The 25,532-nt window shown below is 41.0% G+C and overlaps 1 protein-coding gene across 1 annotated transcript; it reads left to right on the top strand.

Annotated features, from left to right (window-relative positions):
• Nucleotides 1-24,973, top strand: FAM180A (family with sequence similarity 180 member A). Its single transcript, XM_005503035.3, has 3 exons — nt 1-227; nt 23,293-23,393; nt 24,418-24,973. Exons 1-3 carry the CDS (start codon nt 152-154, stop codon nt 24,769-24,771), a joined length of 531 nt encoding a protein of 176 aa, XP_005503092.1. The 5' UTR covers nt 1-151; the 3' UTR covers nt 24,772-24,973.
• The last annotated feature ends 559 nt before the right edge of the window (nt 24,974-25,532 follow it).

A 25,532-nucleotide genomic window follows, 5' to 3' on the forward strand; every position in this document is an offset into this window, starting at 1 on the left:
ACACTGATTCAGCTGTACTCAGAAGTACAGACAGGTTCTCCTTCAAAGGGGGAGGGGAAGAGGAAAAGCCATTTATTTATTCCTGAAAAGAAAAGAGATAGGAAATTAAAAAGCTACTATTCAGCTAGACATAGGTATTTTAAAGAAAAGGATGCTTTGGAAGACTTTACTGCTGCTGCTGTTCTATTACAGTGCTCATGCCACTGTGACCCACAGATGGAGCAGAGGTAAGATTTAAACATGAAAAACTACTTAAGAGAAAACTTTGAGTTTGTATATTTTGTCTGAAATTGTGTTTCATTATACATACATGTATAAAATTTGGCCCTCCCAACTCTGGAATTCTTTTTTTTTCCATTAAACGTATCAGCTAAACAATTATACAGACAAATATAAAACCACATATGAGTAAGTGCATAAGGCTAAAGTTATGTAGGTATTCTGTTATAATACATATATATATATAAATATAAAATACCTCAAGTATCAGAACTACATTATTTTCTCGCTTTTCCTTTTCTCTCTCCTTCTCCTTTTTCTACTGCATTAACAAAAATCATAGGTCATGAAACCTTAAAGCGAAAGCCTTTGCAGTCACAGGTGGCACAATATTCTGCTCCACCAGGCAGATACCTGGTAACAGTAAACACAACAATGCTTGGGTTGTGCAAGGTGCCTGGAAATGCCTATGACCCCATAGGTAAAGCTGCCTGTGGTGTTATCAGGCTTCAGCTGTCAATAAGACAACATATAGTTGCGACTTATTTGTATTCAAGTGTGTGACAGCAACATATGAAATGGTTTGGGACTATTGGATTGCATAGGAGATGCTTGCTTAGAGGCTAGTGATGGTGTCCTTTCCCCTTTTTGTTTTATTCTCTTCTCTGGTATTTGGCATGGGTTCAGTAGCTGCTGGAAGTGGAGAAAGGAAACACCTCCCAAAAGATTTCTTTGGTTCTGATATTGAAATTCACAGATATTTAAAGGAATCAGAGTCTGTTAAAATATCAAGCATTCAGATGCCCCCCTCCCCAGTTTCCCATGACTTCCTCTGTATAGCCAGTTCCTTTCTAGTCTGCTATTTGGGTTTGGTTTTGATTTTGTAGGGGAGGCAGTGGCTGAATGAAGCAAAGAAGAGCTATGCAATTTTTCTAAGGCTGAATGAATGCTTCACTTTTCTTTAGAGTTAGTGGAGGTTCACTGACAGGGTATTGACCTGGGACTGAGAGTGACAGCCTCTTTCCCCAGCTTTTCCTTCAGCCTCTTGGATGTTACTGGATATCTTTACTGCACGTACTGTACTTACTGTAAAATAGAGTTAATTGTTGTCTTACTGTATCATAGAGTTAATGACACCAATTGTCATCATAAAATCCCTTAATTTTGTAGATAGGAGCTTGTCTTTCCAGGGATGGCACATAAAAAGGTGAGGAAATCAGAACTAAATCTGCATATATGAAAAAAATTACCCTACCTTTTGGAAGAGTGATGCCACCTTACATATGAAATGGAAAAAAGCCAAATAAAAGGGGTTCATTTCCATGGAATAATCAATATGCAACTCAAGGATACTCTTCACTTTTTCTAATGCACTTATTTTAATTAAACAATGATGATACAACCCTAAAAAGGAACCCATGCAACTACTAAAGTCTAATTTTAATCACCATTGATAATTAAAGGAAAACATCAGAACTCTATGTACCTTTTGGGAAAGCAGATTATTTTCAAGATGGAAGCTCTAGAGCTTGTTTTTGGAGACTTCAGAGAGAAGAGAAGGTTCATTCCTTGTTGTGATAAGGAATTCAGTTATCAAAAATACCGCATACAGACATCTGCTGAGGAGGAAAACAGATTTCTTCTCCACAGCTGGTAGGATTATTTAGCTTCAAATATGTTTTAGAGGCATGACTCCTTCTACAATAACTACTTCAGAGAACCTACACTCTTCTAAACTATCTCTCAGCCCAACCAATCCCATCCTAGTCTGCAGTCCTGTCCTAATTTTTTAATTCCTTAGAAATCTAAGAGGAAATTTGAGTATCAAGGCAGACACACCCTTCTGCACACTCAGAGCTCTTCCCTCCCTCCACAAATGACAACTGACTCTTGTCTGGGTTAAACCTCAGTCATTTAAGTCTTATCCAGCTCCTGATTTGAGTTTTGCAATGGAAAAACAAAGACAGATCAGCATCTGGTCTGATGGAAATGAAAAACAGATCTGCATATCATCTCCATGTTGACTAGTAGTCCATATTGTTTACAAAATAGTAGGACAAAGCATCCTGCTTTAATTAGCAAAAGTTGTTGTTTGCAATAGAAATGAACAGTCAGTATTGGATAAAACAAGTTCTAGCTTTTACTGTTTTTTCACTGGGAGGAACTAGGGCAGCATTGGATACCCAGCCCTTCTAAGTAAGTATTTAAGCTTTGGCTCAAGAAAAAATTCAGACACGATGAAAGATGAACATACTTGTGCTGACTGGTGAGTGGGAACTCCAGACTGCCACCTCCCTCTTCCCTTTGCTTTTATGAGCATCAACTAATGGGAAAAAAACCAAACCAAAACAAAAAAATAATCAAAACCAAAACCAAATACCAACCAACCAAAAAAACAAAAAACAAAACAAGATGATACAAAAAAAAACCCAAAACCAAACAAAAAACACACACACACACAAACCCAAACCAAAAACCAAAACCCCAACATTTCTGGCAGGAAAAATGAGAGCCTTTATTTAAAAAAAAAATTATTATTATTTTTAATTTTTGTTATTATTTTTTTTTTCCCCCCACTCCCTCAACCATTTGCATTAAAAATCTCACACATTCTTCAGCCTGCCTAGATCCAGCTGTGGACATTGGTCCAGAAGTCACAGGAAAAGCTTGGTCCCTAGAATGGAATGGATGTGTTCAGAATAATAAAGAAAATATCCTGAATGGTAATGAAATAATTTTCTTGTCATCACCTCAAGTTTCCCTAAGCCTCTTGCAGGCTTAGCTGTATGGTATTATTACCCTCTCAGATTTTGTGAAGCACCAGTTTAGGTAGAAAAGGCAATGTTAAGTCTCTACTGACTGATATTTCTTATGCAACGGTAGAGGTGAGGTCATAATTAATTCCTGAAGATCCCAAATAAGAATTTCAGATCTTAAGAAAAGGTTTTGCTGGAGAAACAAATCCCGTTCTTGGACAACAAAAGTAAACAAAAGAACCCATGCAGCTTTGGTAACCAGAGAGTGTCACTGCTTGCCACCCAGTTACTTTCATCAAACTGCTCTGATGAGTACCAGTACATTGGGGAGCCGAAATGAGCTTCAGATCTCCATTATGAGAATTGCCTGTTCCCTGAGGAGGAAACCTAAGGCAATCCTTATTTGCACATTTCATCTCAGCTGGCTGAAGTTTATTTTCTTTAAGGGCTTCCTGATTCAAATAAACAGCACACAAACAGTAGCGTGCTTGCTGCTCAGGGAGTAAAGAGTACAATTTCTTGTGGTTGTGGCTTCTTGGACAGCGGCCAAGAAGCTGCAATAGTAAGTTCACCCCTCAGTGGAGGCAGGAAAAGATGTCAAAAGACCTAAAATAAGAAGGTAAAACTTTTTTTCACCCATCATTGAGAAAAGGATGTATCAGCTGTATCAGCACCACTGGGGTTTCACGCTTTTGGGGCACAGTTGTGCTGTGCCTTCCAGACCTCAGAAGCAGCACTACAGTCACATCCAGATCTAGCTGGTCCACATGTATTATTTTGTAGCCAGTCTCTAGTGCTTGGCAAAAGTCAAATGGCTGTTCTACAACACTGAAGGAACAGTTTATTCTCTTTAGAGGCTTTCTGCAGAGGAAATTACTTGGAAGAACAGAATGCCCATTCTCCTTGATTTCCCCACAACAGTGTAAACTTTTAGTATTTGCTCTTAGTATTGTGGCAGCTATGTGAGTTTGATGGAGCAGCTGCTACATGAGCAACTTTTGCAGGGTGCTTCTGCTTGTGGGCTTAGCTACAGCAGGCTGGCAGCTCCTCATCTCATATTGCATCCTCACAGCCAGTCACTCTCTTCTGAAACAACTTCTGGGATTCCACCATTGACAGGAAATCTTGTTCGACATTTTTGGCTAGGACAGCACAAGCAAAGGGACTGTGGCCTGAACACAGCGTGTAATTACAACATAAATTGTCAAATACATACACATTTATGCCCAGCAAGCATTGAGTATACCAGATCATAGTCTTGGCTTATTTAGGACATGCTGAAGTTTCTGAAGGTCTGGTTCAAGGGTAAAAAGAAATTATACCAGCTGGACCCACTAAAAGAACTTTTTAAAATGCAACATCTATCTAACTTCCTTTAATTTCTATAAAGCCATTGTTATCCAATTCTTAAAATATGTAGTGCATTTAAAACAATGGAAGAAGTGAAATGTTATGAAACAGAGCCAACTCTATCTAAGCCTGGCTGTGTAAAGAATGTTTCTTCTTATGGAGAAAATACATTATGTCTCTTTGCTCTGGCTCCCACATGATTGCTTGTAAGACTGCCTCAACTGCCCCAGTTTCTGTGCTTGTTTTAGCCATTCCAGTGACCTTACTGGAGCTGTAAAAAGCTTGATCTATCTGTTGCAGATGTTTTTTCCACCTACCCCAAGTCTGTTCCATAAGTCTATACCAGTTACTGGGAATGCATATCCGTAGGCTGGAGTCTCCTAGTCTGGGGGTTTATTTGTCTGATGCAAATTGTTCATGCACCAAGTATTGCAGCTGTACCTGCAAAAAGAGGGAGGTACTGCCTGAAGGACAGTCTGGGACTGAAATTCAGAGGAATTAGCTTCTCAGCTGGATAACCTGAAGAAGGCAATTTATATACTTATGCTTTTACTTCTGTAATTCCTTTGCAAAGAGCTGGGTAAGAGATGAGTATAAATGTACATCATAGACATAAAAACAGATTTTAAAAACTACACTGTAAATAGTAGGAAGGAGGCAGTAGAATAATATTTTCTGCACTTTAAGAGATTAGATGAAAGCAAACACAAAAATATGTTTTCAAGCATGTCTGGAAAATATTTGAGAATTAATGGACTAAGGAGGCAACCAGGATATCTACATGGCACAACGGTGTGTAGAGCAGAGATCAGAGATCCAGGTTCAAGGCAGGCTGCCTGCTTTGCATGTCACAGGACAGTGCAGGGATTCTAGCTGATATCCTGGCAGGGTGACAGTGATGTTCATGGCATGTGCCCAAGGGCATGAGCTCTGCCTTTCAACAGGGATCACCTGCTTGGACCCAGTGCCACACTGACATGGTCATACTGCTTCTGGCTATGACAGTGCTTTGCTGTTGTGCACAGATGTGTTCCTCCTGTTCCTTGTGGCAGGTTCCTTGGGCATAAGCTGTGGTGGCAATGTGAAGCTACTGAACAAAGTGCTATTGCAGGAAGAGTAGAGTGATGACTTAAAAGGGGCCTGAAAAGGGATTACTTGTTAGCACTTGGGAAAGCTGCTTGGTGTTGTGAAAGGCAGCAAGAATATAACAGTTTCTGAATGGATTTAACCTGCATATGATAAATATCCAATAGGACAGGGCTGAAACTGTAATAAAAATCCTTTCTAGCATGTCCTGATTCCCCAAATGCTTGTTTAGGGAAAGACTTAATTAATTTACCCTGAATGGAGAATGATTGCTGAATCAGAATTCACAGTGGATACCTGAAATTGAAACACATACAAAGTATGCTTAAAAAAAAGAGATGTTTATAATCCCTTCTAGGACAATGATGCTAAACTGTGATGAGATCAGAGGGAGGATAGATTATAGAAGCTTCCACAACTCAGTTTAGATCACAGATGGATATTGTACTCTATAAAAACAGTCATATTGTTAGCAACGAAGGATTTAAGTGACTCCACGTTCTTTTCACCACAGGAAATAGCCAAAAAACGGCTAAAGCTTACAGCTCATACAGTCATAAACTGGTTGATAGCATCAAAAGTTGGAAAGAGAAAGGAGCTAGACAATTTTGAGGAAATCTGAGTAAGAAACAACAGGAAAACACATGAGGTAAAGCTGTTTTCTCCTTGACATGTGTTAGACTGAGAACTATGAACTGAAAGTATTACCAGTAAAATCTTCTCAGTGATCCCAATTCCATCCCAGTACCAAGGAGTGGAAAGTCAGTAAGGCATTTGCTGCCACTTTGGTAATTTTTTCAGGATTCCTGAATACTGTAGTGTCACATCTATTGACCTTAGTCTCAGGTAATAGAACTGTCATGAGATCCAGATTGGTTTGTACAAGGGTCCTAATGTCCCAAATGAAGTCCAGCTCAGAAGCACCTCCTGCCATTCAAATCCCTCCTTACACTGTCACGTGGAAATGGCTCCCTTCACCTTACTTTTAACAACCATCTCACTGCTCCTAATGCATGCTGTTAAGTCAATGTTCCCTACCATAGGCAAAGTAACTCTGATGCAAGTAAAATAACTCACACATACATGCAGAGACCATAGAGCACTCCGTAAGTCCCCTTATGATTATGTTAGACTCAACTGCTGGGCCCAGAGACCCCACTGGTACCTGGCATTATACAAACTGACAGAGGAAAAAAAATAATCAAATAATCCTTCTCCAAAGAGCTTTCAGTGAAATTAAGGGGAGGAAACGTTAGCATCCCTTTTCATTGTAAGGCATGGAGTAATTAAATCACTTCAGGGTGGCTGGATGTGTCTAGCCCTGTATGTTTTTAATAGTGGTGATTTTTTTTTTTTTTTCTTATTCTGTTTCTGATGCATAAAGTGCTTTTTTTTTTTTTTTTTTTTTTTTTTTTTGAGAGGTAGATCATGCCAGACTTCTCAGGCAGAAAGAAATCCTGTCAGAAGCACTGAATAGCACAATGTCACTGAAAGTCAGCAGGTTTTAATGAACATCATCAGGCTGCAGAGGTTCTGATTACTCATATAGTGTCAGGCAAGATGTAAATTGCTGAGGTAAAAAACTGAGTGGTGGAGCAATTAACTCTGCATGCAGTGCCTGTGCTTGGGCTCAAGGCAGGGCAGGATCCATAGGGTCAGCTTTTGGTCTTGGAAATGAACACTGGTGTTTGCCCACATGCACAGCCTACACCCACCTTGAACTGGAACTCTGCCAAACCACGTACTCTCCCTACACACCCTGGTGCTGAAGGGAGCTGAGTCCTTCCAAGGGGCGAAAGACGCAGAGAAACTAGCTGGGTACATGGACCTGGCTGTAGCAAAACAGGGAGCTGTGTGAGCATCTTGGTTTGAAGTAAGCAAACCAGTCTGCTCCTTGCTTTAACTTTAAAAGCACTGAAACGTGCAAACCAGCACCACCGAAATCGATGGAAGTTTTGCCGTTCTCAGAAGTGAGACCACAATCTCAGTCATTATCTGGAATTTGGTTTCCTGTAGTAACCTTAGCTATTAAAAGTTTCCAGCCCAGAGGTGTTATTTGTTGGTTAGAGTCTTTTTCAGCAACATGGCACTGTCATGGGTGAATCTCATGCAGGCCAACTACATGGATAACTGATGGTAAAAAGCAGAGAAAGAAATGTAAAAAAGTGTCATAAAAAGAAGAAAAAGGAAACTTGAGGATAAGTCGCAAATAAGAGTTGTTGGGAGACAAAAGTCCCCAAGGCAACAGTCATCTATGGGGTTTTCTCTCCCACTGGAAGGAAAGAAAGCAGAGGAAGGGATCCTGTATGCCTATATTGTTGCTATTTTGTTACCACAAAATCCTGTTTTATTTGGCTATTGCTATGACAGCTTTATGATATATCACCCACAGCAGGCTTGCTAATATGGAGACATTAAACTAGCCTGAGTTTGTACCACAAGTCAAGGGGCTCCCCTGCCTACTTAGTGGCTACCCTTAGCCAGTAACTCTTTTTATCCCTCCTGAGGTGGTCCAGGCTGCAGCAATAACAAGTCTCCCCCTGTCTTGCTATCCAGTGCTTGTGGCAGGACGAGCTCAGTGCTGGGCTTGAGACTAAGAAGAATGTGAAGAGGAGTGGAGTTAAATAAGCTCCACTATTCCCAGTTACCGCAAACATTCCTTTCCTCTGGTGAAAGTGTATGTGGGGCCTTTCCTGGCCCAGTTTGCTGGTTAGGTTTGGCAGCTGCCCAGTTCCCCTGAAATCAGCATGCATACCACTTGTCCTCTGGAAGTTTCTCCCCAGCCACAGGGAAACAGGTCACCAGCCAGGGGCCAGGCTCTGAACTCACTGAATGTCTCTCTACTCAGGAGGAGCCAGGTGGGTAGCTGAAAAAAATCACTGAGACAGGGAAAAATCAATTGTTCAAAGTGCAAAGGTTACTTGGGACGAAATGGGACAGTGGAAAGGCAATGCTGCGCTGCAGTATTGTGTCGGAGATCCAAATGCACAAGGTCTTCTGCAATGCTTGCGTGATCCTCTATCACCTGGCATGTTACTAGGAGAGCAGAACATTTGTCTAGGTTTTGCCTAACTGTGAAGAGAGTAAATTGCACCTGACTGGATGTGGATATCTTCTGTGAGCCATAACATCAGGATTTAATTGTCTCCATCTATTTGGCAGGTGGTGGCATGCCCCAAATGGAACCGATACTTCTAATTTCTTCTCTGTCTTGGAAAGAGCACAGACTTCCCAGTCTGTCAGAGCTTATTTGAGCCACAAAGAGGGAGACAAGAGAGGCAAAGGTAAAAGGCAGAGACGCTGAGAAAGAATAGAGAAAAATCTGGAGGTAAAAATGTCAAATGGAAGGAACTAGTATGAATGAGAGGAAAAGAGGAAGAGAAAAGCATGGAGAGAGAAAAAATGTGAAAAATGTGGATAGAAAAGATTAAAGCACACATGCGTTTAAGATTAGTGTAGTGTTCATCCCCTTGTCAGCATGGTATGCATCCCCATTTGAACTTGCCTTTCAGAAGATATTCATCTGTCACAGCTGGTCTTCATCTTATCCATCTGCTTCTCAGGCTCATGGGATGGTTGCATTTCTCTGGAGCTGGCACCACCTTTTTCTCACATAAGCAGGACTCGCGTTTGCTTCTGGTCCCCGCCAGCCTCTCAGCACACCAGGATATTGGGATACACTAGTCCGGTCAATTCACCACCAGTCACAGTATAAAAGTTAAAGTTACTGCTACTGAATCAGCAATATGTCGAGGTGTCTCTTTTTTTTTTTTTTTCTTCTTCCCTTTGAGCTTTCTAAACTATGTAGCTATGAAAAAGACCTCTCCCACTACTCAAAAAACAGCCTCTTTTATTCCCTAGAAAGGGCAAGAAAATTACTCTTTTATAGAGCTATGGGGCTACAGCATTTTCCCATTAATACCATTCAAGCTTTCCAATTAACACCAGTAACAGCACCACAGCTGCACAAGTCCCTGTTTTCCCATGTCAGTCCTCAGAGGAATGGATCATGTTCTGCAAGCCCTAGGTTTCCTCTTTGGTTTTCGTAATGCTCACAGCCGTTACATTACATTTTTGATTATGTCTAGTTCTGAAGACACAAAGTAATTTTTTATTACATTTACTTATTAAGTGCAGATTTTATGTCTGAGAGAACTGTTCATGTCTTGAACCCCCTCCTAAAATAAAAGACATTTAACACAAGCCTAATTTTTATTTACTGTGACTGTTCATGGCTTAGCACTGAACAAACTCCATTTCCAGTTAAACATTACTTGTAGACATCCTAATATAGCAAAGCATGTGTTAAGTGAAACCATTAATTTGTCATAGTCAAAGGAACTTCTGGTTTTCTGGATTGCCATGCCAATTTGTCAGAAAGCTTTGGAAAGTAATAAGTCTAAAGATAAAAATGTATATAGTGCTTATTTTGTTGATTTCTACCACAAGAGTTTTTAATAAATAGACCTCTAAAGGGGCTGACCTATCTTGACTTGTACTTAGCAAATCTAAAGCTCAGTTGGGTCTTCACAAAAATATGAGGATAGAAAGCTACCCAAAGATTTTTCCACACTGAGGTGTCCCGTAATCAGATAAAATCAACAAAAAATAGTCAGGCCCAGTAAGGCTCAAGTGGCAAAGGGTAGTGTGTGATTGCCATGTTGGGGGTCTCCATCAGGAGAATGATGTGGCCTTGCTTCTACACAGGATGCCTGAGAGAAGACGGGGTGAAATGAACAGGCAGTACAGTGTCTGAGCTCAGCTCAGGGGCTTCCTGTTTTGATGAACAGACTACAGATACCAGGTATCCTCTGTTAGCAATCAAGAACAGCCAAAACCTGCTTTCTGGCCCAGGCTTGAGGTTTTCATCTGTGTTGTCTAACCTACCTGCCTTCCTGTATGAGGGACCTGTCCCTCTCTGTGCCCCGTCTCTCCCTAAAACCAGCCCTACTGCACAGAGGGAAGACAGCAGCAACTTGGCTGAGGTCCAGGCAATGCTGCATGCTGTGGATGGAGGGAATCCTCCAGGAGTGCAGAGAGCTGAGAGGGGGGTTTAGATTCTCAGCTATGGGACTGAGCAAAATGAGTCAGTCACAGGCTGGCAATTGTACAGACTAGGGGCTTGTCTTGTCATGGTGCTGAATTTCCCATGTTCACAGCAGGGAAATACGGCAGGATCCAGCTGATGAAGAAGTTTTTCTTTAAAGATTCTGCCTGGTAAATAGCTAAGTGTTAGGAATACCATAAGAAATTGTATTTCCCTAGAAAGACACTCCTTTTCTAGCCAGCAATTGTATTTAGGGAGCAGGCTGCTGGATATTTGCTGGGAATTCCTGGATGCCCTTCAAAGCCTGAATGACTAACTGCATGTGCCACAGACCATCAATCCAGCATGCATCCGGTTATGTCAATCCTAATCTTTGTGCATGCTGCTCACAGCCAGTGTCGTCCAGCTGAGGTGAACTCCAAACCTGAGCAACATGCGCACATATATCCTCCAAAGGAACATATGGGGACTCTTAAACAAAGTACCCTCATCAAGGCAAAGAGCTCAGTTTCTACTTGCACAAATTTGTCAGTGAGGTAAATGTAACCAACTTGTCACGTCAAATACTCTATACCCTTACCTCCTTCCCATTTACATGATCAAAGGTGGAAGAGTGTATCATGTCCAGCTGGCTTTTCAGACTCATCTATGATGTCTCCCAGGACCTTTTCGCTCTTGGTTGAATTCATGCTGCCAAACAAGACAAACTGTCAAAGAAGCAAATGTCTCTTCCTTGATGCCCCTGTTTATGAATGCTGCTGACCATTAAGTTGGACCTCAGCAGCCCCTGAACATCTGCCCATGAGGTGGAAAAGAGTGTTAGTCCTCACCACAATTCAGCTGGAAGCAGCTACTTGAACATATTGTGGTTTACTTTTCTGTTTACAAAACACAGCGATGGGTGCTTTTATTGAAAAAGTAGAATGTACATTATTTAAATAATGTCATAAATCACCTTGTGAGTGTCCTTTTCACAACAAACTGGAGCACTCAGGCCAGCCTCTCTCTGTAACCCAATGCAATGGATAACAACTAGTAATCCAGCCTGTCTGAGGAGCTCAGCCACAAGTTAGTTTTGCATTCTGCTGCAGCCTTAATATCTGTGCACTGCTCAGAGGTCAAAACAGAACTTAAAGTTTACTGGGCTAACATTTAGAAGTATAAATAGGGGGACAAGTAGTCCAGCCTTTTTTTGTGGCCATGCTAAATGTCAATCTAACCCTATAAATGATTATTTTGTTGTATTAGTATGCTCTAGTATCTCAGTCAATGATTACCTCTTACCTATAAGCCGAAGACCAAAAATAAAATTCCCTTAATACAATGTCGCAGAGGCACCCTCAAGTTAGTGTAGGCGGACAACGGGGTTCAAAACTAACTTTTATTCACTAAAGAAAGTGCAGCAGGTTAACCGGTGGAAAATGGGGTTTTAGCTCTCCAAAGTGACTTAAATACAGTTTCAGGTATCAGTTGAGGTAATTATTGAGGTGTAGCAACTAATAACATTGGAAATCCACAGTGTGCATAGATGTGGCACATCAAAAACAATGCCAGAGCTGTCTCCAAGATCGGGAAAAGTATACATTTGCCTGAATCTGGCAAGGAGTTATCAAAGAAAACACACGTGCTTGTATCGAAGCATGGAGTAAGCACTCACATACACGTGGAGATGAGGCAAAATGGGTCGCTGTCCCGAGAGGGCTCTTGGCGGCAGCATCTGGCTCGTGTTCCAAGAGGTCCAAGCAAGGGGCAGAGCCTCGATGAGAATCCCATTTTATATAGCCTGAACAGATCTGACTGTAGGCATTCCAGAAGCTTCTCTGCACCCCCACTCTGGCTGTGGGTGCCGCCCAGTGACTCCTTGGCACCTCTGCGTCCCCTTCTCCTCTCTCTTAACAACCCTGGCCAGCAGGCTCTGGGATCAAACAAAAGAAGCTGTTAACCTCAAGCAGGAGAGGGAGGGGGAGATGTGTCGGCACCTTCCATATTGAAGGAAGGGAGGGGGAGAAAGATGGGTTTGCATTCTGCCACATACAACAAAAGGAAGTCGTATGAAGAAGACATCATATGGAAATATAAAAATATGGAAATATAAAATGTTCTCTACAAGCTTACCTGGGAGATCATCATCACTACCAAGCTGAGGAAGAGTTATAACGCAGAATTATCACACAATGAAGTCTAGGTTTTGCAAGGAGTGCTTCTCTAGGCACAGGAGAACAGATGCCAGACTGACCAAAACATTTTTCATTAGTAGTCTATAATGACAACCCATGGAGAGCACACATGCTAGCAAAAACTTTTCTAAGTAAGTGCATTTCATTATGCAAGCTTTAGAGTGCTTGAATTAGTAAGAAGAAAGCCCAAATCCAGGAAACGACAGGTTGAAATTTACAATGTATCACAGTAGCTTTTCTAAAATGCTTCTCCACAGTAATAAAATCTTCTTTACCAGGCCCCACACACAGGGGAGTTAAATCAAAGAATAAACTCCCATCTGGTTTGAGTTAGCAACATCCTAAGGGTTTTCACTGGAAATCAAGTCTTCCTCCCTTTCTCCAAATTTATTCTTCCTATGTTCAGAGTATGACATCATTAACATTTTTTCCTTAAACACTTGCTTAGAATATATTCTGTAAGCCAAAATCTATTTCACAAATTCAGCTCAAAAGACTCCAGAAGAAGAGATTGCGTGGTAAGGAAGAATAGCATCGAATCAAATATACAGGACAAATTGTCAGGGTGCTCTTGGGCTGGGAGCCATTGAGAGATGGCATCCATAGGAGCAGGAACTGCAGCAGAAAAAGATCTTGCAATTCCAGGAGCAACTGTCAACATTTTGTTCCTTCCAAGTCCCACTCTTCAAAAAACAAGATATTTGAGTTATTTTCTTGGCTGTAAGATTTCTGTAAGCCCGAATCTAACCTTCTTTTCTTCCCTCTGATCCCAAGCATGCCTTTCAAAGCACAGGGCTCTCTGTGATCTGGCTGCCCACAGAGCAGCATCATGGGGCTGGTGGTGCCAGCTCAGGTCATCTGAGGACCTTGTCCACAGTGTCCAGCTGCCTTTAGCAATTTGCAATACTCAAGTTTCTGGCAAGGATTTCTGTATTTAATGGTGAATCCAGTTGTACATCAGTCTCAGCTTTATTTCAGCGGACTGTGAAACCTTAAAGATCTAGGAAAAGTCAGATTTTAGGAGAGCATGAAGTAACAAGAAACAGTGGAAAATTGACAGCTTTGTAAAATGGAAATCACATATGTGTGTGGAATGTGGAAGGCAGCTATAAAAATAGTCCATTTTGCAGTCATCCATCACACTTTTTGCTGTTTCCAGCAATATCACAAAAAATGTCTTGGCCCACCTTTGCATCTGCACACATTAAAGTCCATCAATTAGATTTTGTGGATGATTATATTTGAGTTCCATTAATTTTTTAATATTACTTTCATGCAGATGCAGAAATTAATATAATGAGGCCCAGACATTCATGCAGGTGTGAATTTAACAGAATAGACACCTTGCCATGGTGACCCTCCCTCACTGCTCCAGGAGAGACAGGTCATTCTCCTGCCTCTTACCCAGGGATACAGCACAGCTTTTCACCCTTTGTGTTCTGCTCAGGGGGTAAAACAGCTTCACCAGTCAAGTTCAGGAACATACCTGAATCAATTTTTAGATCTAAGTTTCTTTCTCAGACTTCATGTCTTTATCATCACTACTAGAAAACAACAATGTTTTGAAAAGGAATTGTCTCCAGAAATAACTCATTTCCTCACAAAAAGAATGCAGTATCCCCCTGCTCTTTGTTTATTGAAATGCCAGAGCAGAGGAAGCAGAAAACTGGGATTTATGTATTATCCTTCTAACAATTTATGTCAAATAAGATGGAGATTTCAAGGAAAAAGGACGACAATTCTGGTTCTTTCTCATCTGGAGGTGAAGAAATGGTCAATATAATGTTTATTCCTCTTCAGTTTTGAGCTGCTATGTTGATACTTAGTGAGTTTGAGGAATAGCTTGTTGTTTCACATGTGTGCTACTAAATGTGAGTGAACAGTTCATACACAAATAAAATTATAAATAGTTTGTTATCAGTTCAATAACAATTCCTAGTTTCACCATCAACCACCTGAATTTCTTTGCTAGTTGAAACTATTCACGGATGGCTTAAGTGAATAATTCCTGGGTCCTCCTTATTTCTTCTGTTTTTTTTCACCTTGGCTAACAGATCCGTGATCTCCATGGGACAGTTCCCATAGGATAATTCAGCACAGGACGATTCAATCAGCAATAACAAGAAACCGTCACAATTTTTTCTAATCTGCAGATCATATGGCCATATATTTTAAAGTCTGAATCTATATAGTGTTGGTTGTTTACATAAAGCACATGTTATTTTTCCTACTCTCTGAATAAACATTTTATATAACTAGTCAATGACAACAATTAATACCTGGACTGAAGAATGTGAGCTGTCATTCGTGATAATGAAATAAAATTCATCCTGCTACCTGCTCGATCTGTGATTCAAACTGGACCTTTGATTCCTTTCTCATCATCCAGTCTCAGAATAAACTTTAGATATTCTTTGTGCTAGTTGAATTTATTCTGTTAAAAGTTCAAGAAGATGTAAACACAGAAGAGAAAGAAGTGTTTGGCAGCTAGCTGTCCTGCACCCAATCCTCATCTCTAGCAGGAGCCATGACTACACTAGTTGAGGTGGCCTTCATAGATAGGAGCCCCTGAACTTGGTGGGTAGATCAAGGGTATGCAGGCATGAGGAAGGGCTTCTGCTTTTCCTAGGCAGGGCTGATGTCCATCTTTATGTCATCCGAGAACTGGAATTATCACCAGATGTCCTAAGAGCAGTTGGACCACACTTACACTGGGAGTTTTTCAGATGTAGGAGCGCTGCTGGTGTAGCAGCTGTGATGGTGAGTGAGGCAGCTAAAATCTACCACTGTTTGGTTTGCTTTTTCCCTTCATTCATGACCAGACAAATCCTTGTCTTGGCTTACTGTGGGGCCACACAAGGTGGTGTTGGCACAAAGGGAAGGAGGGAGAGTCTGACTGGGGAGTCAGGCAGGCTGGACTACCCCTTGCAGCTGCAGCTGTGATTAGGTCAGCCTCAGGAAAACCCTAGCTACTCAATCAGCTTTGCCTGCCAGGAAACCAAGGAAGCCTGACTGAAAAATGAAGTACAACAAAATGTAAAAAGACCATTCTCAACTACTGGACACCTCTCCTCTGTGCTCAGTATCTTGGCTCTGATATGTACCTGGGAGGTGATGCAGCACTCAAGCCCACCCCCTTGGGTTCTGTGAATAAAAATGCAGAAAACTGGAGAAGGAGATTTGGGTTTGAAAGGATTTCCTTACACAGCTGCAATAGCATTGGGTGCATAGAGCTCTCGGAGTTGCTGCAGCTCTGCCTCTTCCTGCAACGCAGAGATCTGCTTTCTGTTGCTCTCACTCCATTGTTCAACCTGAGTCATCTGCTTTGGTCTGCTCCTGGGGTCTTTCCCCATGGCTCAGTGCTGAAACACCAATATCTTTCTCACTCCCTTCCTCCTCTGCTCCTTCCTGGGAGAAATGGAAGTAGATTGGATCATCAATGTTCTGTTTTATGGAACTGAGACCCTTTTTTGGAATATGTGTGCTTCTTAAAAATGAGATCAATTAGTAAAATGCAACTTTGAAAAAAATGACTATTTGATGAACTAAGGAATTGAATACTATCTGTTATTAATTGTGTTTTAAACTGATTTTTTTTTCTAAGAACTCTGTTGCCAACTTTCATAGAGATATCTACTTCCTACATCTTTATTGACAAAATTTAGACTTTCAAGATGGAGCTTTTTTCTTTCGACCGTTCTTTTTATAAGTAAAAAAGAAACAAATGTCTATTCTCACTTCTAGCCAACAGGCAGGAATAAAAAGAGACTACTGCTTCTATTAATTTTTGTTTTAGGAGCTAAGATAGCAAGGATATGGAGCTGAAAGTAAAAAGAGGCAAATTCTCTTGGTAGTCGCTTTAAAAAAATGTGCTAGTTCATGTTGATTTGTTATTAAAATGTCTTCTCCATCTCACTGCTATGTTCTCTTAAGGGGTATTGGGCTTTAATCCCCTAATAATGGAGATTTAAATGTATTAAAGTTGGAATACACAAGCTTCTACATTACGCTTGTTGTCATGGGAGCTATTTATGTAACTGCAATTCCAGATACAAGTTTCAGAAGCTGGCCTATAGTACTGCAGTGTTTTTTCCTTGTCTTTCTAGGTTTCTCTGTGTGTTTCACTTATTTTATTCCTCTTATTCTTCTTCCAGCTTCCTGCTCTTTCAGCTTCTCCTGTGCTATGGCAAAGTGTTCAATCATTTCTAATATAGCAGTTTTAATACAGAAAAAGTCAGGAAGCACAGAGGAGCTATGTTGTATGGCTGGGTAGGCAAAGCTCAGGTTGTGCCCTGGCAGTGGTTGCAGGCCCAAGGCAGTACAAACACCTTGCAGATGGTGAACATGCATCTTCCTGGGGATGAGGCAAGTGCAGGACAAGAAGTAACGAAGGATGGGATTACTATGCATGAAACTTGTTCATCGCTTATTAATGCTGTACTTTTTGTGATTTATGTTACTATTTTCACTGTCCACCACACACACCTCTCATAGGTCAACACCACTTCATGCTGGAAGAAGCAATGCTTCTGGTACCAAGATCTGCTGCAGTCATAAAGCAGGTAGTTGCTCAGGGCAGCAAAATATTTAGTGACTTTGACTGCAGGATGGTAAGGATGGGTATCTCATGGTTAGCCTAAGGCAGTAAATTTAGGATTGCGAATTGTTACTCTAGCAATGGAGTAACAGCCTAAGGAGCAAAGAGTCATCTGATAGAAATAAAACTCTTTATGTATAAAATATAACTTTGGTCTGATTCTAAACCTTCATGAGCAAGATGATCAAAGAGGAACATGAAACAAAAAGCCTTTATCAAGGGGATACAAACTTTAACGTTCATATCCTCTGGTCTTTTTCAGTGCAGAGTGAAGTAGAAATGTAGACACTGAGTTCAAAACAATGCTTCTCATATGCTGTTAAAGAAAATTCTCATGTGTACATTTCAGGCCTTTGCCCTAAGATCCAAAACAACAATGGCTTCTAGGAACTGCCCAGTAGTCTCTGCAAGAAAATAGGTTCAGTCAGCCTAGGTCACTCATAGTTTTTGCATGGCATTATAACGGTTGCTGTGTCTGCCTTGTGGACAATGCTGAGTTCATTTGCTTTGTCAAATGCTAGAATTCATCTTGAAGAATCATCTTCATCTTTCAAAGAAGTCAGTGCTATTGAGAAAATCTGTTATCAGGTTACCAACAAATGTCTTCTCTTGACAGGAGCCTGTGGGTATGCTGAGATCCATTTAGTGCAAATTTCAGCCAGGTTAGAGAAAAATGTTGTGACACAAGGAAAATTTCCAGCTCACTAGTGGACCAGCATATACTCCAGGCTGACTAGCAGCAAGCTTAAAAGGGTTATATATCTGGCCCAGGAGATGGCTGTTTTGAGTCTTGCAGAAGTTGGCATTAAAAAAAAAAAAAAAAAAATAGGGCAGAGATATTTTTTATTTGCTTTTTCTAGCCTTGTGATGTTTAGGCTAGGAAAAAGATCACACCACTGGAATGCTCTGATTCTCTAGGCTTGTCATAGGACAGAATGAAGCAACAATATCCAACAAATTTATAAAAATGTGTTTTACATACTTTACCATGCCTTCATGAAGAATAACCTATAAAGTTTTACTTTAACCTTTCTTTTCAGTGTGCATATGTTTTCATGCACTAATTCACTCACAACACTGAGCAACTATTTTGTAATAAATATTTTCATTCCCTGCTTACCAATAAGGTGAAGTCAAACAGGGAGAAATTGCTGTCATTATAATTTGGGATGTATTAACTTCTTTCTGTTGAGGTCTGGGAGTACTGACTTTAAATCTTTGAGCAGGAAAAGGAAAATTTTGCTGTAAGAAACGAAGCTGGATGTACTGCTGAGCTCATAATGGTTTCTCCCTACTAAGAGGTGGTTGAGAACTTGCAGTAAAAAGATGGTTGTGGTGGTCTGAGAGGATATGGTTTTGCAGAGCTCTATTAATCCCTGTTACAACTGCTGGCACACACATAAAGGAGTTTCAGAGATCATTTTTCCTTTTTAGGTCCATCACTGAACAGGAACTGCTGCTGCTTGTGCAGCTGCTCTCTGCCTTGCACTCCCAGAAACAGGGGCTGATCTCAGGAAGCCGGTGATGCCCAAAGAAATGGTTTTAATGAGTATCTTTGGAGTCAAGCTCTAGTAATCTAAGAGAGGAGGGCACTGCTGGCAACCTGCTGACTGAATTTGGCTTATAGGACAACTCCAGCTGGGCCACTGCCTTTCCCTACACCAACAAGAAACTCTCCTTTGGTTTGCTTCCAGGGAGTCTGGAGTTTTGGCCCCCAAGTCCTTCTTGTTCCTCTGCTCCTCCTGTCCTTCATGAAAGGGCTCCCACTGAAGTAATGAGATAGCCCTTTTCCATGGCACTGAAGTCAATCAAAATAATTCCTACTGAGTCATAACCCCAGTTAAACTGTACTCATGTCCTAGAACACCAGTCAGCTGTATATGCTTTGGAGTGATGGTGTGCACAGTGCCAGATTCATGCTCCTGGCTTTATATCTTTTCATAGGAGAAGAAAATTGATGATGCACAAATAATTGAGCACTCCTGCAGCTATTCTCTGTATTTACTGAGCAAACATATCACAGGAAGGATTGGGAAATCATGAGCAGGAGTATGGACTGGAAAGCAGAACTAAACATCTGTATCCTCACCAGTGAAACTGCATGGAAAACCTGGAAGAGGATCACAAATGTCTATCACATGGCTAACGAGGTCCAGAAAATTCTGGCACAGTTCCTAGAAAAGATGGAAGCATTTTTATAATAAAACTATTGCCATACTCAGGTGTGATGTTACATTTAATCTGTAAAGAAATTTCTAAGCTGTCATGACCTATGCAGAAGAAGGCCAATGGGTTGTCAAATATGGCTGCAGTTTTTGTTTAAAAACCCAGGTAGTCCTTAAGGAGAAATGGAGTTAACAATGTAATAGGAGAATGGATAGATTCCTGCAGTAAGCAGTGCACAAAACAGGGACTCTTGCACCACATTTGGATGGGCACTTTTAGCCACCCTTAGGTCTAGACTTGTTGCTTGCCCACCATCTTCAGGCACGAGCAGTGGTGAGCTCCAGGGCACAAGATGAGGCTGCTCAGGGTCAGGCAGGTGGGATGGGAGTGGGTGGCTGTGATCAGGCACATTGCTCCGATTCACCTCCAGCCCCGAGGCCTCAGTGGACAGTAAGGGAGGTCAGATCTGGGACCGCTTGTAAGACCCCTCTAAAGAAGGGATTTGGAACAGGATGAGCCTGGTAGTACACAGATACATAAGAGATTTTTTTTTCAATTAGGATAATTAAAACCTTATTTTTCCTATGTCACCCATGTGGATCATAAGCTTTTTGTTATGTGACTGTTCAGCCGCTAGGATAGAAGCACCCACATCTGCACCGGAGATGTCTTGACACATTTGTAAGAGAAGTAAAACCAATAAATCAATAGGAATCTTTCCACTGACTTTAGAGATCCCTGGACTGGCCTTTCTCTGTCAATACTGATTAGAGAATTTTGTTCCTCAAACATTCATGGCCACTGTTATTGAAACAAATTGGATAACATCACCATAAAATTGTACATGTTTCTCTGCATCTTCCTATGAAATACTTGCTCGATAGCTTTCCAAGGAACTTCCTTGACGAATAAAATAGTAAACAGATAGTAAGTCACAATCACTAAATGCAGAAACTGGTTGCAAATACTTTCTCAGATTTTGTGCTTAACTTACATGTGTGTTAAGTCAGTTTAATCAAAATCAGGGGATGTTTGCTCTAAATGCTCACACCATCTCAGAGCAACTCTTGAATTCATGAAGAGGACTGCAGAGGGAGAGAGGGTGGAAAGATTTGATTACTGTGCAAGAAGAGAGAGAAAGAGAAGGACTGAAATAAAATGTGGATCAGGAGAATCAGATCACCATGACCAATATAAATGAGATCTGAAAGAGTTTCTGACTAGGGTCTCTAAGAACTGTAATGAAGTTTGATATGTTTTGGGAACAAGATAATGAGATGAGAGAGTCACTGCTGTCCTGGTCCCTACAGGGGATGGCATGCTTCTGATACGCATACAAAGTCCTTTCTCACAATATAACAGCTCAGGCCCTTGTCCTTTTGAATTTTCTAACTTCCCTTTCATCCTGGGAAAACTGGGTAGAAAAACCCAGCTGTTGTTTGTGGTGTTACCTGTAATTTAGCAAGTGGATCAGTAATAAATCGATAATATGGTGCTAATTTTTGTGCGAGTCCTTCTCCGAGGTTTTTCTGGTGAGTGGTGATGGGTCAAATGTGATGACTCCTAGCTCAGCTCCATGGTAGGAATCTGCACTGGGCCTGAAAGCTAAAAGTGATCAGTGTGATGACAATAAGCATGAGAACTCTGAAGTAAGATGCCACAGACACCTTTTCCGAGGCTCAGGGCATATTTGAGACACACACCATCGGCATGTGTAGAGGTACTTTGCACCCTAAGGCTGTTTGCACTGAAAGGACATCTAAAAGAGATAAAAAATTGTCATCATTACGGACTGGATTTCTGCCAGCTGCTTAGTAATTAGAGTTTTAATTGCCTGGTAATAAAACTTCTAATTACTCAGCAGTTAGTGTCTGAAGTTTCAAGTACTTCACATGCACTCAATTGCACTCTTGAATTGCCAAGAGCAGAAGACGAAATATCTCCAGTGTGTCTCAGCAAAGCTCTGAGATAGAGGGGTGAACACCAGTGATGCAGCATCAGAAAATGGGTATAGCCTCAGCTGCCAGTGGTCAGCCAGACAACAGTCTGGCAGAGCAGAACCATCGAGCAGCTTGTGACCTTTCCCAAACTCACCACCTCATCATCTGGGCCAGACAGGATGCTTGGGTGGTAAAGATGTGATGATGGGGAAAAGCTGCTGCAGAGACTAAGTGCTTTTCAACACCTGTGTTCTTTCATGTGGTGCATTCATTCCTTCAGGCTTTTAGTTACATAACCTGCAAGTACTACATGGTTATTTAAACAAGTTTTAATCTAAACTCACACGGATCCAATAGGAAGCACCTAGCTCTACAGGTGTCTTACCAAAAGGTCTGGAGTCCATCCCTGCAGGATGCATTCACAGTTAGTAGTATCCATCTGCGCTATGTCTATTGCAATTCAATAAATTGTTTAACCTGTACTATGTTTCCTAGATAATTCAAGGCCAAAACACACTTTGTTGTGTCAATCATGAATTACTTTATAACTAGTATTACCCAAATTAATTTTCCTTATGCTACATAGTAAAGGTCCTAATAGATACAGTCTCTAAGGGCATGGTTTCCTTCTCCTTGCACTACCTGACTCTAAATATAATTAACAAGTTGAACGTTAATGAACTCAACAGTTGGCAACAGCCTAGGAAACAGGACTGCATTTAGGCTATGGAGTCTACACCTTTGAAGAGATGGTGGGGTTTTTTTCCCCTTTTTTAATACTAGTTTCCAAATTTATTTATTGGTAAACAACAGTTAAAGTCAAGAAGTGAAGTTTATGAGGAAATGCAACAACAGTCACATAAGAATCATTTGGGTTTTTTTTATTTATTTTTTTTTTTTTTAATTACATGAACTTCCTGAGTATTAGAAAAAAATCTAACAAATCCAAACCATGGTTACCTGAACTTCAAAGTCTAAATCACACACACATAACATTAAACAAAACAGCAGTTTTCCCCTCTGCTCTGAAAGGAACTGACACCTTTTAATACTACCTATTTACATGGTTAGTAACCTAGTTAGTAACTCAAAGCATTTAGGTGGTCTGTAATGTAGCATCAGATCTTTTCTGTACTCCAGGCTGTACAGGTCATTGATTCTACAAATGCTCTACCTCACTGGGGTGCTGATTTCAGGGGCTATAGACAGGTTTTCTCTCTCATTTGTCTGAGACAATATCTGTAGCACACCCTCACAGTGGAGAATAGATACCTGACCATGGCAGTCTTTGTTGTTTCTAGCTATAACACTATGACGTACCAAAACTGTAATAAATTGGGTTTCATGTAATTGAATGTACCTGTCTTGCCTAAGCTGGTAACAGGCTCAATGAATAGATCTCCAAATAGATCTCCAAAGGGTGAGTCACTCCTTCCAGACTTCCTTCTTATATGCCCAGGACATACAAGGTGATTTACTCTCTGAAGAAGCTGTCGCTATCAACTAAGGAGAGTTCAACTTTTAGACAGCTGAAACCAGCAGAATGTAGGGTCTTAGAAGTGTGTCAGTAAGAGAATGGTGTGAAGAAAGTAAGTGGTGTTGAGGGTCAATGTTGATTTCCCCTTGTAGAGTCAGAAGAAGAACATGTATTTCAGGCAGTGTTGATGTTGCAGTTATCATTATTATTCCTTACACTGTGGCTGCACCTCAGAGTCCCAGGCTTGGATTATAAACCATTCTGTTTCAGATACTGTTAGATAGAGCATAAACAGCTAATTTCTGTCCCTAGTGGATTATAGTCAAAGTAGTCCATGCTATACATTTTATTTTGAGTGGGAAGTCATACTGTACATTGAGTCTTTGCAACAGATAGTTCTTTGGTTGAATCTACTATTGAAAATTGCTTCCTCTTTCCAGTGTTTGACTCTTCTCTTTTCCCATTGTTATTTTCCAGCTATGCTTTTCCCAGCTGCTCAGCGATTCAAGAGGTCCTCAGCTGCCTTCTTTAACCCAGTGCTACAAAACTCGCTGGAAGATGTGGTTCTGCTTTATGAGGTTTAGTATATGGAAGTAGATAGTACCTTAAGCCCTAACCAAGACTGGGGTTACTGTCCATAGCGGGGTTATCCATTATGTGTCTCCAAATCACTTTTACTCATTCCAGAAGTAAACCCATTGCTGGCTATGTAATAGCTCACCAGAGGGAAGGGAACAGATATATATGACAAACTCATCTCTTTCAGCACTTAAGCAGGCAGCAGTTGCCTGCAGTCCCTCAAATGTGGCTTCTAGCTCACTGACAGGCAAAGTAAAAACCAGAGGAAATGACTTTCCACTGAAAGCAACTATTTTCCAGAATAGTTATGGATTAAAAACACAATGCATTTAAATTCTTTCATCTCAGTCCAAAATTATTTATTCAAATCATTAAAGCCATGAGAATCAGTCGTTGCAAAGTAATCATAAGGGCATGACCATTTCACTTTAAAACGAATCCAGTCCCCTCTTTCACAGCAGTGGACACTGCAGATGTAATGCACATTCTGGTTAGCTAAGGAAAATGCACATATGGTTAGCTAAGGAAAAGTGGCCCACCCGAAGAAGGTGAATGGGCCAAATCTATCTATGCCACAGCTTGAGAAACTGGGATTAGATGTCCAAACAGGAGAGATGGGCTGGGAAGCCATTGATGTGCTCTCTCACACAGAGCTGTGCCACCACTGCTGTCCCTGGCAGAGTAAATGGCCTTTCCCCGATGTGCTGCTGTCTCCACCTCTCTAATCCCAATGTGGCACCAGCAGCAACCCATGGTTGTTTTGGACAACAAAACTATTTGATCTTTCCTTTTGCTCTCCCTTTTCCCCATAGCCTGTGTCTAATGTTCCCAGGTAGGTAAAACAGAAGTCTAACTATCACATAGAGACTTTTTGGTCTACCCCACCTCTGGCCAGTGCAATGAGAGTTTTGTCTCCATTTGACCTAAAGTAAAGACCTAAGGACATGTTGTTAATTTACATTTACTCTACCTAGAGTCTGTTGGAGAAGATAAATAGCTTTCTGTGTTCTGATTTTGTACCAGTTTCTTTTAGCTGAGCTTGACATTGACAAAGGTCAGAGGATCTCCATCAAAGATGAGGAGCTCGCTTCACTGAGGAAGGCTGCTGAGTTTGACACCATCTGCAATGAGATTATCCCCAAGAGCATCACAGAGATCCGCAGGCTGAGTAGCAGGCTGTCTTCCTACCCAAGGGTCCTCAAGAAAGAAGACTTTGAAAGGACAGTGCTGACTATGGTCTACACAGCCTACAGGGCTGCTCAGACACAGGGGCACCAGAAAGACATTTGGGCTGAATCCTTTGTCAGTCTTTACAAAGCCCTGAAGAACGACTTAATGTTCCCATACAGCAAAGAGCCGTCACTACAGAAGACTTGATGCAACAGCAACTTATCCACCTCTTCTGGTTGGTAAAGGACACACATAGCACGTCCTCCACTTTATTTTATAGAGTTTACTAGCCTGCTTCATGAAAAATTATTTGTTTTCTAGCTCCCTCTTGTGGAATCCATGCTATAGTTCCATGTTAAATGGGAAAAAAATGTTACCTATGGTCCTGGGAATTCGATTTTTGTGCTGGCCTAGAGGTGTATTCTGTGACAGGCAAAGGAAACAATCTGGTGTACACCCCAGACAGACATGCTTTAGTTTCCTCCTGTGCATTTCCTATAAGTGATACATAGTATACTATGCTTATGCTCACATACATATGTGTATGTGCTGGAGAATGCTGCTTTCCTAGCTGGGGAAACAAGTTCATATTTTGACTGGACGGTAAAAGAATATTGTAAAGACATGCAAAGGCCTGTAAAAGGAAGAGGTTTCATAACTGTCAGTCTTCAGAAATTATGCCAAATATTATTCATGCCAAATATTCATGTAAATAAGCACTGTCTGATTCACTTCATTTGTCTGAGCCAGCTTTTAATTGCAATAACATTTGCAGGAGACAAAGGGCATTGTGAACACCAGCAGCAAACAATGCCTGTGAACATATTTCCCGCTTCCTAGAGTCATCTTCCCAAACAGTCTGCAATGATTCTTTCATCATTTGCACATGACTTTGCCTCTGCTCCTTGTTTTCTGAAGGGAACAAGGATTTCTCCTCAGTGGAGTCAAAGGCAAGACAAAGGCCCTGT

This window comes from Columba livia, chromosome 1, assembly GCF_036013475.1.
Source record: "Columba livia isolate bColLiv1 breed racing homer chromosome 1, bColLiv1.pat.W.v2, whole genome shotgun sequence".
Lineage (NCBI taxonomy): Eukaryota > Metazoa > Chordata > Aves > Columbiformes > Columbidae > Columba > Columba livia.

Coding starts and splice junctions, on each gene's coding strand:
- FAM180A (XM_005503035.3), top strand. CDS start 152: ATGCTTTGGAAGACTTTACTGCTGCTGCTGTTCTATTACAGTGCTCAT. Junction 228..23,292: donor GACCCACAGATGGAGCAGAG/GTAAGATTTAAA, acceptor GTTATTTTCCAG/CTATGCTTTTCCCAGCTGCT. Junction 23,394..24,417: donor ATGTGGTTCTGCTTTATGAG/GTTTAGTATATG, acceptor ATTTTGTACCAG/TTTCTTTTAGCTGAGCTTGA.